The sequence below is a fragment of the Odontomachus brunneus genome, unplaced genomic scaffold (assembly GCF_010583005.1).
Source record: "Odontomachus brunneus isolate Ranch 3 - 2012 unplaced genomic scaffold, Obru_v1 Obru_scaffold_161, whole genome shotgun sequence".
NCBI lineage: Eukaryota > Metazoa > Arthropoda > Insecta > Hymenoptera > Formicidae > Odontomachus > Odontomachus brunneus.
The window spans coordinates 148,160-162,816 of NW_022639611.1; the positions used below are offsets into that span (position 1 = coordinate 148,160).

Here is a 14,657-nt window from a genome sequence, read left to right on the forward strand (position 1 = left end):
GTAATAAAAAATATGTATTTCTATTTAAAAAAGCAAAGTTGACCTTGTCCTGACCTTGGCGACGTCATCTTAGGTCAAATAACTACTGTCATTAAATGCGACTTTTTAAGCCTTACAACTTTTATTGGAAACATTTTTCTCTAAAATGCTGCCCCGCCGAGTTTTCTTGCCGTTGCCGAACTTATGGGACACACTGTATATATGTATGATGTGTGTGTGGTGTGTGTGTGTATACGTATGTAAATATATGTCCTTTGTGTGTGTGTGTGTGTGTGTGTGTGTGGGTGGGTTGGTGGGTGCGTGCGTGCGTGCGTGCGTGCGTGCGTGCGTGCGTGCGTGCGTGCGTGCGTGCGTGCGTGCGTGCGTGCGTACATACATACATACATACATACATACATACATACATACATACATACATACATACATACATACATACATACACACGTATGTGTATGTGTGTATGTATGTATATGTGTGTTTACGTATGTAAATATATGTCCTTTTATATAAACAATATATGTGAATATATGAATGCATTGTTGTGTATACATCTATTATTATTATTATTATCGTACTTATTTATTGAAATGTATTTTGATTATATATTATGCATATCAGTACTAATCGCCTATTATTATGAGGATGTTCCATGAGTACATTTTACGTATATTATCGAATAGGTTAGGCGGCTGGCGTTACGTTTATATGGGAATATTTCCACCTATTTTTGAACAAGTCCGTATGTCGGAAAATCATATTATTACATATGGTTAGATTCGGCATAAAATATACTTTTTTTTTGGTAGACACAAAATTTTAAAATTACAAAAAAAATTGTTGAGTGGTGGGAATATGTTGGCAATCATACTTTTGACGAAATATGCTCCTAAAGAAAAAAACCGATTGTTTCAAAGGGATGTTTTGCTCCCTAAAAGTCCGCCTGGGCACGTAAAAAAAATACGTGTCTCCTCTTTTGGTTTAGATTACAACATATTTCAAGCTTATCCAAATCGGAGGTAACCACCTACGTGGAGTTCCTTGTAAGTATACTTATATATGTGAGCTGCTAGTGCGGCTTGAGGGACAAGATTATAAGATATTGTTAGAATATTTTATAAAACAAATCTACAGTATATATATAAAAATACATATAGAAAAAACTTATAAAATTATTAGTACAATTTTTTATCATGGAGAGAATATCAGTGCAGGACATTATTCAAATATAGTGCCAATATTTCAGAATGGATATCTATTAATGACTCAAAAGTAGATAAATGTAATTGGTCTCAAAACGCTAAGAATGCGTAAATAGGGTGTCCAGTAACTGCCAAAGAGGCTGCGGTATAAGGTAGAGATTAGGTTAAATTGAACATAAAATTTCTCTACTATTTTACGAACAATCACGTAAAATTTTGAGTTATTAATCAAAGAAGATTCGTGAATGATTACACACTATATCGTAGATTGTGATGGCAACGTTTGTAGCTGTATTTTTGTATATTAGGTCAAACTGAACAAAAAATCCCCCTCCATTTTCCAAATGACCATACATATTTAGTTATTAATTAATGAAGTTTAGTGTACAGTTGTGCGCGTTAATACACCAATTGTTTAAAATTAATAACTAAACATCTACGTGGTCATTTGAAAAATAGTGGAGGACTTTTTTTGTTCAATTTGATCTAATATACAAGTATAAAGCGACAGACGTTGCTATCACAGCTCATCTATCGTATGGCACGTAATTATTCACAAATCTTCTTTGATTAATAATTTAGAATTTTACGTGGCTTTTATTCACAGAATGGTAAAGGAATTTTTCAATTTGATCTAACCGAATTTTATTTAACAGTTTGAGTTACCGAACATCCTGTATATATTTTTTTATTAAGAAAGTATAATGTAACAGGATATGCATTTACTATTATTATATTATTTTTACAAAGTAGTATATTATGTTTTAAAAGGATTTAATGGTTACAGGTTTGCAATTTTATTTTTTACAAAAACGAATGAAACTATAATAAAATGGACTTTACAAAGATAAAAACAACGCCAAATATAAAAAAAACTCAAATATATATAGAACAAAAAGTAATAAAATATAAAAAAAACACATTGCTAAAACATAGATGAGATACATATAATTAGTCACATATATAATTCTGTAGAAAAAATTTACAATTAATTGAAGTATATATATAGCAAAACTTTAATGGGCATTCCCCAACAAAAATATTATAAAGATTTTAAAAAATCTAGTCAATTTTGCTAAATATTAATAACTATGCGCTGAAATATCCAGGTAAGAAATTGAAGAAAAATTTAACATTGGGACTCAAAAATTTGGTATGTCCGAATTGCATTTAATAGTTGATGTCGGTTTGATGACACTATACTGAAAGAGTTAACATATGTTAATTATATGTACACTTCCTGAATGAGATAGAAGATGTATAGCATATACATAGGATAGATAGAATATTAATATATTGTTGTATACAGGGTGTCACACTCTCCTCCGGGCATTTTGTAGAGACGTAGAACAGATTGAGGTGAACATAAAAGTCCTATATCGTTTTGCGATATTCGCAATAATTATCGAGATATTAATTGTAGAAAATTTGTGAATGATCATGTAGGATATGGTAAATGAGTTATAATAGCGATGACTGCTGTCGTGTACTTATATTTTAGGTCAAATTGAACAAAAAAGCCCTCTATCATTTTGCAAATAATCACAGATAATCAGATTTTTAATTATTAATTAAAGAAGATTTAATTATTAATTAAAGAATTATCACGCAAAATCGTGCAACAATCTTCTTTAATTAATAATTAAAAATCTATGTGATTATTTGGAAAATGGTAGAGGACTTTTTTGTTCAATTTGACCTAAAGTATAAGTACACGACGGCAGTCGTCGCTATTATAACTCATTTACCATATCCTACATGATTATTCACAAATTTTTTAATATCTTGATAATTATTGCGAATATATAAATATAGAAATAGATATCGCAATAATAGAAAGAAATCCTCCATAAAAGGAGGAGGGCGTACTTGGTGGCGATGGGACGTCGTGCGTTCCAGATATGCGTATCTTTTCGTTCCAGAGAGAGAAAAATATCGAGAGCACGGTTTTACTAGGCCGGGACTCGAACTCGGGTCTTGCCGGGCGACTGCTCTAAACCACTGAGCTACCTGACACTCCACGCCTACGACACTCTCCTCTCCCTAGATAACGCTCAGAGATGCCGTTCGGAAGCGACATCTCTGGCGCGATCCCGAACGCATGGCGACTACAGAAAGAAACAATGTTATTGTACCAAATGGTACAGCTGTCAGTCTCTCAAAGTCAAAGGTTGCTATCCTTTAAGACCTACTGTCCATATATGCCCGTCTCCACCGTTGCCCCTTCTCATCCGATGCAAATAATACAAATAAGCCCCGGGGTTGACACCAAATTTTTGGCAGCCCCCGGGTGCTTGGACGCAATGCGCCATGGGGGATCCACCATAGAAGAAGGAGGGCATACTAGGTGGCGGCGGGACGCCGTGCGTTCGAGATCTGCGTATTTTTTCGTTCCAGAGAGAGAAAAATATCTGACGCTCCACGCCTACGACACTCTCCTCTCCCTAGATAACGCTCAGAGATGCCGTTCGGAAGCGACATCTACGTCCTACGTCCTATGTTCTACGTCCCCACAAAATGCCCGGAGGAGAGTGTGAGACACCCTGTATATTATATTATTATATATTATATTTATTTATTATATTTATATATTATATTATTATACGTAAATTATGACATATTGGGTGTACAACTTAGTTCGGTCCGTTTTCAAAAGATGGCTCTAGGTGCTATAAATGGTTGACGGCGACAGCTGATTTTTGCTGTATCGTGAAGTGTCAACATCTGTCAACCAAATATTGTTTACAAGCCTTTGAGTTTTGCACAACAAGTTTAATTTTTACTGCGTTGAAAATGTCGAGTTTCGTTCCAAATAAGCACCATTTGCGGGAAGTTTTGATTTTCTGTTTCAATTGGAAGAAAAGTGCAGCTGAAGCGCATCGAATGCTTGTGGAAGTTTATGGTGAATCTGCACCGTCGGATAAATCTTGCAGAGAATGGTTTCGACGATTTCAAAGTGGTGATTTTAGTGTTGAAGACAAAGAGCGTTCGGGTCAACCGAAAAAGTTTGAAGATGAAGAATTAGAAACATTACTCGATCAAGATTCGTGTCAAACGCAAAAAGAGCTCGCAAGAACATTGGAAGTTACTCAACAAGCTATTTCGAAACGACTCAAAGCCGCGGGATACATCCAAAAGCAAGGAAATTGGGTCCCATACGAATTGAAACCGAGAGATATCGAACGACGATTTTGCATGTCCGAAATGTTGCTTGAACGGTACAAAAAGAAGTCTTTTCTGCATCGAATCATTACCGGGGACGAAAAATGGATTCACTACGACAACCCGAAACGCAAAAAATCGTATGTAAAGCCCGGCCAACCGGGAACATCAACGCCGAAGCCGAATATCCATGATGCCAAGGTAATGCTCTGTATTTGGTGGGATCAGAAGGGTGTGATCCACTATGAGCTGCTAAAACCTGGTCAAACCATCACGGGAGACTTTTACAGGCGACAATTGATCCGTTTAGAGCGAGCTATAGCCGAAAAACGTCCAGAATATGCGACCAGACACGAGTCCATAATCTTTCACCATGACAACGCTCGGCCTCATGTTGCTGTTCCGGTTAAAAACTATTTGGAAAATAGCGGATGGGAAGTTCTGGCTCACCCGCCTTATAGCCCAGACCTTGCCCCTTCCGACTACCATTTGTTTCGATCGATGCAGAACGCTTTGACTGGAATACACTTCACTTCAGAACAGGGTATCAAAAATTGGCTCGATTCATTCTTGGCTTCAAAAGATGAACGCTTCTTCCGCGACGGAATCCATAAATTGCCAGAAAGATGGGAAAAAGTAGTGGCTAGCGATGGACAATACTTTCAATAATGTATTAATTCATTTTATCATTCAAATAAATGCGTTTTTCAAGCAAAAAAACGGACCGAATTAAGTTGTACACCCAATATAATTACACAGAGGAAAGTAGAAGAAAGGTTGGGAGAAGAGGAGAATAGGGAGAGTCTAAGGATAAACTTAGAGGAAAAAAAATATGCCAGGCAGTGAAGATGATGAAGAAAGGAAAAACGGCAGATATAGATGAAATCCAAATGAAAGCGTGGAGATACGGAGGTTTTACAATAAAGGATTAATTTAATAGATTCAATAAAGCAAATATGGAGAGAAGAGATACTTAAAGACTGAAGAAAAAGTGTGGTAGTTCTAATTTATAAGAAAGGAAATATAAGGAAAAGGTGGAAAATTATAGAGGAATATCACTATTATGTACGGGGGGTATATAAAATTTATATAGAAGTGTTAAGGAAAAGATTAGAAAAAGAGGCAGAGGAATAGGAATTATTACCAGAAAGTGAGGCACGTTTTAGACAAGGAAGAGGAACTATTGATAATATATTTATATTATGAACCACAAAAAGAGAGAAAAAAAAAATAAAAAAAAATGTACGCTTGATTCGTGGATCTGAAAACGTAGAAAGAAAAAAGTTATGAAAGATACTAAAAGAAAAAGGGATAAGCAATAAGCTTATCCCGATATTCAATTTTTTTCAATTTCTTATTTGAATATTTCAGTAGTATTTATTAATGTTTAGTAAAATTTATTAGTTTTCTTTAAATCTTTATAATATCTGTTAGAAAATAAATCTGTTAGAATTTTCATTAAAGTTTTGCTATATATATGCTTCAATTAATCTGTAAATTTCTCTGCAGTATCATATATGGCTAATTGTATTGATCTAATCTATTTTTTGGCAATATGTTTTTTTTTTTACATTATATGTTTAATGTGTTTTTTTACATTTTATCACTTTTTGTTGTATACTTGTTTGGCCGTTTTTTATATATAGAAAGTAAATAAGAAACGAAACAGAAGTAATACGGTCACATAGCTCGGTATAAAACAGCAGTAGTGTAATCGCAGTGTTCGGCATTTTTCGTGTATATCCTGTAACTATCCGTGATATTCAAACGGTTAATTTCTGAGATATTTTAGGTGAGCACTTAAAATGGGTCAACCCCGTATTTATAATGAATTAATATAGATTTTATGTAGAAGACATTTGCGCGGATATAAGAAAACCATACCGGAATACGAAGTTGCTTTCGATTTGGTAGTAGTATCCGCTCGACTATCCATGGATAGTGTTTCCTTTGGATATTCGTATACGCAGTGATAGCGTTGTTTCTTGAACCATACGCTTTTTTTCTGATCCTAGACAAATCGTATATCGTCGGTTCGATTGTAGAGGAAAATTCACTTAAGTTATGTCTACATTTAGCGTATGTCTAGCGTATAAAATTTTTTTTTCTTTTTTTGGTTGTAAAAAATACGTGCGCTAAGTACCTTAAATTAAATCTGCAAGAAAAAGAGTAACAAGAGGAATTTTAAAATTACATGCATTTTGTTCGTGTATTTAAGTAATCGACACACCTACCAACTCATCCTAGCGGCATATCAAAAAGAGGGAAAAAAATAATTTATTATTAATAATCGTGTAAATATGTAGATTGTGTGAGTCACTTTGTATTTTATAAGATATTTATTTGACAGTACTTACCCCAGATTTTAACGTTTTATCTGGAGACCTCAGTGCTGATCGATGAGGTGCTAAAGTGGCATTCCATGCCGAAGGCGTAAACTCTTCTTCTTCCTCTTCGTCTTCGACGCCCAAATCCTCTTCCAACTCAATATTTGTCGCTGTAGTTGCTTCGTTGTTATTGGCGGTACTTTTAATTCGTATTTGTTCGACATGTGATTCATTGTATCTCTGTGTTGAAAAATAATTTGAACTGAGATTTAGAGAAATGACAAAAAATATTCAACGTATTCAGAAAAGGAAGAAGCACAGCTTGCCTTCCATACAAATTCACCGGAACTGGAACTGTTGTCCTCGTCCTCTTCTTCTCCCCCTTCGTCGTCGTCCTCCTCCTCATCCTCTTCTTCCTCTTCCTCGTCTTCATCTTGGCTGCAACATTCACGTTCGGTAACGAAACTCGTCGACATCAGATCATCTTGTAACGGTAATGGTAAAGGTAAAGGTAGTGGAAAAGATGAGGGTAATTGTTGCCACTTGGATTCTTCCTCGGGACTCGGTAACGGCGCGCCTCCGCTCGTCTTGATGATGCGCGATTTATCCTCCAATGGGCGTATCATCGAACAAGTGTAATCTAAATTCTCCTCCTCGGACAGATCGCCATTCGTTGTATCACGATCTTCGTCCTGTAGTCGTTCCCCTAATCCTTCCAACAATATCATTTCGTTTGTACAGGTATTCACCAACAGCACATCCTCTGATGGTACCGATTCTTTCGAAGCGACAGATGCCTCTCTGGAATTGGACATCAAGGAGTCGGAAGTGACGTTGCTCTCCCGTTCTTCCAAAATGGGACTCAACGGTGTTCCGTATACATTGTACCTGGATAAAAAAATCATATCTAGTTATATGTGTGATAGTATGATCGTACTGCTCCCGTTCTATTCAAAAAGTGCTAGTTCATCGTTACAGTAAGCTTCACTGACAAAATGTTCAGTTTTTTTTGCACCGCACCTTCGATATTATAAGAGAAAAAAATTTTACCCAAACATTTTATCATTCATAACTTGTAGATTATAAAAATTTTTTTATAAAATATAACAAATATTTCATAGAAAGTAAATGATAAATAAAATGAAAAAATAGATTGTGCCGTAGATAAGATCTTGATCTCGAAAAAAATTCTACCTGATTGAGATATCCACACCGCCGCTAATTTGATCGGATACATCCTCGCCATCCTCGTCGTCCCACTGTTTACCGTATGCGTCATTGGAAATCGCAGAATTCTCGTCGTCGTGACTCTCCAAGGACTCCACGATCTGCATCTGAGCTTGAGGCAATTTTTCCCTAAGTTCGTTGCGAATCGCCGTTACGAATTCCTCTTCTATGCCAAATGACATGTAAGAATTGTCGCTACGCAAGCTAACCGTCGAACTGTCTTCATCCTCGTTTTCGTAATCTCCTTGCAAACATTGTTCCAGATCTCGTTGAATATTAGCGACCTTTGTTTCCGAATCGCGTGATCGCTGGACATTATCTTGGATATTGAACTCTTGCGTTTTTTCAGGAGTTACGTTCCTTCTTTCCATCTCGACACCGATATTTTTTACTACACTTTCAAATCCAACTTTGGCACAATTCGAGTTTTCCTCCATCATATCGATTGTTTCTGTAATGTCAGAGCCTATAACGTCCACTCTCTGATTTTCCATTTCATTCGTATTCGTAGAAACATGACTCAAGTTGGGAACCACGTTTGTCGTCTGCTTCACAGACGATACGTCTTTCTCGACACTATATGCGGAAGTGACAGCTTCCGTTATACTTTCAGGACGGGCGGTGGATGCAGTCGCATAATATTCCGCATCCAGGATGGTATCTAACTCGTACAGAATCTGAAACGGCTCTTCCTCAGGATACAACGACTCGGAGGTTGCAGTAGTGTTACTCGCTGAAGGCAAGAGATTGCCGGACGTCGTACAAACTGCCTCTTCTTCCTCGCAAGACTCCTTATCGCGAAAACCCGAGTCAGAGCTTTGCTCGTCATCTGGCGTAGACAGTTGTTTCCTTTCCTCCTCGTCGTCATTGGGCAGGCTGCTTTTCCGTTCTATTTCCGTGTTTTCTACAGTAGAAAAATGATTTTTGACTGTATAAATAGGCGAATAGACGTTACAAAAGTGCGAAGCGTCCGGTGTAGACACGGCAGTCACGATGAGTTCCGGCGCGCCGGCATTATTTTCCTCAACCGACGTGTCTATATATTCGTTAAACTCCGCTTCCACGTCGGAGAAGCCTGGTACTTTCCGCTCCAGGACGGAATCTAGAGCATGATTCCAAAGTAAAACGTCCAGCACGTTATGTTCATCGACCTCAATGTTATTATTTGAAGAGATACGCTTAGGAAAGTCTATGTCGTCGTTGTCCTCGGGTTCAACGAAAGGTACGTCTCCACCCTCTCTGTTCTCCGCATTTTCAATAGCGGACATTTTGTCAGGTACGTAGCGCAAAAGGGGGAGGTCTGGGTCTCCCTTCGACAGAAGTCTTAGTACGTGTTTCTCGGCGCGCGTGCCGTCGAACGTGCCATCCACGCTCGTGAAAACGGCTGGTGATATGCCGTTATCGTTATCCGGAGTCTTACCGGTACTATCCAGAGACAGTCGTAAGATTGGTGTATAACCCTGGTCCACGGTCAGCGTTAAGAGTTTCGGCCGTTCCAAATTCTCCAGCGATCTGATCTTGCTAGTAGCGTTGCACGGCAAGGGATTTCGCAGTTTCTTCAACGCTTCGTCGAACTCATTCGCTGGCAACACAGTATGTCTGAGGTCACTGTCGCTACCAGTGGCGGGCAGTTTTTTTTTATTGCCAGTCTTCTCCGGCATTTGCGCGCTTATCGACCATTCCGCATCGGAATCGGGATCGATGTGCACAAGCACCATAAGATCTGTCACGGACTTGGACTTTTGTTTCACTTTCTCTGTGTAAACGCCTTGTTCAATTCGACCCTTCCAGCTTTCCTCCTCGGTCTCCGAGCCGGATTCCTGAAACATTGCAATGTTTTTCATTGCGGGGATATTCTTTACCTGCTCGTTAGGTCCGAGACGAAACGAGGACGGTAATGTGTCCATCGGCACATCATCCACGATGTGAGTCCAATAGTCGGAATCGATGCTGCCGCGTAGATCTTGTAGACTGGCGCTACGTATGTGCTGCTTGCTGCACGCATTCACACGTAGACTCTCCCATCGTTGCTCGAAATCCGCGTGCGCCGGGTGCGTGTTTAAAAGAATCTGCCTCACCTCATCCAGTGAGGCTCTGTCCTTCGCTTTGATATTCAGGCACGAGTGAATCGCTTGATATATATTCGATGGACAATTAATGAGATAACTCTGCAGCAGTCGCGTGCCGTTCGGCGGAAATTCGTTTTTCAGCGTCAAGATCATCTGTATCACTTGCTCGTCATTCATGTCGTTGTAAGGTCTCTCTCCCCAACTGATAATCTCCCAAAGAAGCACCGCGTAACTCCACATATTGGCCTGTAGCGTGATCTCCTGCGTCTCGATGGTGGTATCTGTGCAGTTTAAGCTTTCTGGTGCGGACCATCTAATGGGCAACGCCCGATCCCCTATTATATAATAATCGTCGGGGTACTTTTCGACGCCGGTGCCGTAATCTCCTAACTTAGCCGACAAGTCCGGAGCGATCAGGCAATTTCTCGCCGAGAGATCCGTATGCGCGAAACCGTGATTGTGCATATGCTTCAAGCCAGCCACGATTTCTATCGCTATACGTACTGGAACATTCTCCTTGATGAGCGTCTCTCTCGATTTGGCATCACGGTTCGACAGCAAGAAACCCTTCAGATCACCAGCCGGACATGATTCGAATAACAGAAGATATGGGTCAGTTTCCAAACAGAAACCAAGTAAAGCCAAGACATTTTGATGGCGCAATTTCAAATACGGTGTGGCCTCGCCAAGGAACCAGGCTTTCTCTCTAATGGTAGCTTCCTCTGTGAGTATTCTTACGACCACACCGCCCGATTTTGATACGCTTGTGGACTGTTCCAAATCTGCTCGACCCTCCACCACTTTGCCAAACCATCCACGGCCTATTTCTCGCAGGTACTTGAGCTTCTCTCTTGGTACGTTAAGTTCATTGGATTGGAACCACTCGCTACACGGCTGTTGCAGAATAGAACGATCCGTATCTTGCTCCTCGTTACGCTGCGGCGACAAAGATATCGATTTGGGTTTTGAAGTGGTAGTGGTTCTTGTGCCAGCTACAATACTGTCCACGGGCAGAGGTTCAAACTGAACCCTTTCAGAAGCGGCTAATGTCCTGGAGACATCCAACTCTAATCCTTCAGCAGAACGATCAAATGTGCTATCTTGCCCGGTACTGCTTCCATCCTTGAATTCCTATAATAATAACAGGTTTGTTTAACATACTTTTCTATCGTTGTTACGTTGCTATGATAAAGAAATAAAATAATATTGATTGTATATATAACTAGCATTACACATGCTATTTATAAACTAAGGAGTTTCAAAGTTCAGGAATGTATATAATATCCATGTACAGGATGTTTCTTAAATTCTGTTGTTGTTTCTTTACTGTGCAATATCTTAGGAGTTAATTCAGATCATTTTACAAAAAAAAAGTTCATACGAATATATGGTTTCAAGGCTCTTGTTTCAGAGATGCAGGAAATTAATTATTCTGTATTAAAACGTAAATATTTCCTAAACTAATGACGTTGTTAAAATCTACCACAAATATTTTTTGTAGGTAATTAGTAAAATAATAAAAATCTGCAAAAAAACTGATTCCATCTGTTGTACAAACTTGAGACAGTACTACTTAAATCCTATTTCTATGCTATTGCTTTCCTACAAAACAGTGACTATAAGTAAAAAAATAAAGATAATACTCAATCTATTTACTAGCCAAAGTTTGAAAAAAACTTCTTTTAGTTTAGGAGTTATTAAAAAAAGACGATAATTTTGTAGAATTTTAACATTTTATATCTCTGAGACAATAGTATAAACTTTTCTTTATAAAATGACCTGAAGAATTTGTTTAAAATATTAACAATTTCTTTAAAATATTAACAATTTGTTTAAAATATTAAACAGTATTTAAGAAATATCTTGTATAACTACAGGATGAATCAAACGATCTCTTTAAAGTCCAGTAGAATATTGTCTACGTTGAATTACAAATAACTAACCTTACGATATTCGGTACATATATCATGTACTAAAATTGTGTAGATTCTATCCATAAGAACTAATTGAATATAAGATATGCAATTCTTACAGTATTTACGTGTTTTCGTATAGATATGTATAAATCGTACAGTTTATATAGGCAGAATCTCTACCACTCCCAACAGTAGAGTTAACACTAACTTTAACTGACACTGTTGTTTTAACTTATATAGGTTTGTATAGTAAAATATAAAGAATCCGCAACATCAATGTTACCTGATTGCATTTTTCTGCTTTGTCCTATAATTAAAAAATGCAGAGACTGGTGTTAGAGCCGTAAAACAGTGACATCACTCTTTCTACATTAGTCAGGTGCACGTAAAGATCCTTCCGAATTACCTGAAATCCCTTGGGTCTTCTGTGTCTCTGACAACAGAGACATCCAGCTAGAGTTAACGCCGTTGCTGTGACGCTCGAGAGAGCAATCGCGTAGCGCATCCAATAGTGTTCCCATTGCCACGAAGTATGAGTATCTGACGAATCTGTAAACAACAAAAAGTAATATTTAATATTTAAGTATAATATAAATATTCAGAAAAAGCACACTCTTCTTAGTGGTACTTTTACTACTACATACTAACATATAAGATGGGGCAATAAGTCTGTCCAGTTCCGGTCTCTATCTCCAAACTATTTACTGATATTTCAAACAATACAGGAAAATATTGTCTACGAAAGTTTTATGGTTTCGAAAGAGACATAACGTAGTAACAACGATTCTTTTGTGAAGATATGTAGAATACCCTTATAGAAATATCATACTAAAAAATACTGAAAAATTATTAGTGATTAAATATTACCAGTAATATTAGAATTGATAATTTTGTGTTAGATGCTGAAGCCTACTCGTTTGTGAAACAATGTATTGCGCATGGTGGTTATTATGCATGTGAAAAATGTACTGTGAAAGGGATATATTATAGAAATAGAATGTGTTTTTTTAAACAAAATTGTCCGCTTAGCACTGATAAGTCATTTCGTAATAAAGATAATCCTCGTCATCATATCGGTAATTCAATATTAGAAGATATTGGAATTGGCATGGTTTCTCAATTTCATCTTGATGCGTTTCATCTTGTATATCTGGGTGTTGTGAAAAGAATGCTCCATTTTCTTATCAGTGTCCGTTCTCGATGTACATTGCCAAATGCAGTTATACTTGAAATCAATAATGTATTGCATAATATCATTGGTTTTTTCCCTATAGAATTTCATCGTAAACCAAGGAGCTTAGGTACTCGTAATAAAAGAGAAAAGTGGAAAGGTACCGAATATAGAAGATTCGTATTATATGATTGTATTTATGTTTTAAAGAACCATGGTCCTTATAATATCTACCAGTGCTTCCTTCTTGTCCATTGTGCGATTTATATCTTATGTAGATATGATCTGTTTCAAAAAATGAACGAAGTTGCTAATTATTTGTTGAGAGAATTTGTAACTCAGTCAGTCCATTCATTTGGGCGTGAATTTGTGATGTATAATGTTCACTCACTAATTCATCTAGCTGAAGAATGTAACAATAGAGGTACATTGAATTCCTTTAGTGCATTCCCTTACAAAAATTTTTTGGGTATTATGAAAAGTCATTTGCGTTCCATTCATCGACCATTGCAACAATTGGCTAATAGAGATATGGAATTGCAAGGTGCATTTATAAAGTCATGCCCTCATAAAGATACAAACTTGGTAAAACTGAAAAAACCAGTTCATAGTCATCATTTGGACATTGAGGGTCAACAATATACTACAGTTGTCACCAAAGATTTCACACTACAAACAAAAGAAGCAGATCGTTATTTCAAATTAGTTAATGGTGAAATTGTATGTTTGTGTTGTGTAATAAATTCCCATGGAAATATCATTCTTGCAGGAACAAAATTTACATGTCTTAAAAATTATTATACTTTTCCTATCGAGTCTTCAAAGTTAGGTATTTTTAAAGTGTCTAGACCTGAAAAAGAATTACATTTTTGGAGAATTGAACAAGTTAAAGAGAAATGTGTCATAATGCCTATTAGTGATGGTACTTTTCTCTGTGTTCCACTCGTCCAGTTTTTTCATTAGAGAATGTTTATTTTATTACAGTCCTTGTTGAATATTATGTCTTAATTGTAATGTGATATATTAATGTTTTCTATTGCAATATGTTGTTGTAAAATTTTCTGCCACGTATGAAACCAAAATGGAGACTGTAACTGTAGCTCCATCCTTATGGATCAATTATGATCTTAATACATGTAAATGGCCACCAAAAAAGTATGATTCTAATAAAGTTACTAGATGGATCATAAGTTTAATGGAACCAAAGGATGATTTTGAAGATATTTCAGTACAAGTTATGTATGAATATGGTGAGTATATCTTTATAGTGATGCCACACATCACTATAATAAGCATTTATAATTTTCTGTAAGATAGCATAAGAAAAAAGTTGAAGATAAAAATATTATCACGTTTCATATATTGATATCATTGTCCTAATGTCTCAATAACATTTATCTATAATTTAATTCTTTTTACTTGTATTACCTAATCAAATAAATATGAAATGTGTTAGCATTATTTGTTTTCTTAAGCATATTTGTTCCGTTTTAAACAGTATTAGTAACATTTTACAACTTTTCATGATATATATATATATATATATATATATATATATATATATATATATATATATATATATATAT

The 14,657-nt window shown here is 36.7% G+C and overlaps 1 protein-coding gene across 9 annotated transcripts in view; it reads right to left on the minus strand.

Moving 5' to 3' along the window:
• LOC116850953 overlaps positions 1–14,657 on the minus strand; it is a 111,917-nt gene that overhangs the window by 8,814 nt on the left and 88,446 nt on the right. For 3 of the 9 annotated variants that reach the window (XM_032829830.1, XM_032829829.1, XM_032829833.1), the window contains 7 exons: positions 12,307–12,449; positions 12,184–12,207; positions 7,883–11,115; positions 7,015–7,576; positions 6,719–6,928; positions 6,596–6,604; positions 6,246–6,372 (listed from right to left, as the gene is read on the minus strand). In XM_032829830.1, the coding sequence (XP_032685721.1) occupies positions 6,246–6,372; positions 6,596–6,604; positions 6,719–6,928; positions 7,015–7,576; positions 7,883–11,115; positions 12,184–12,207; positions 12,307–12,449 (4,308 nt within the window). The other 6 variants (XR_004379495.1, XM_032829834.1, XM_032829836.1 and 3 more) reach the window with 5 other exon arrangements.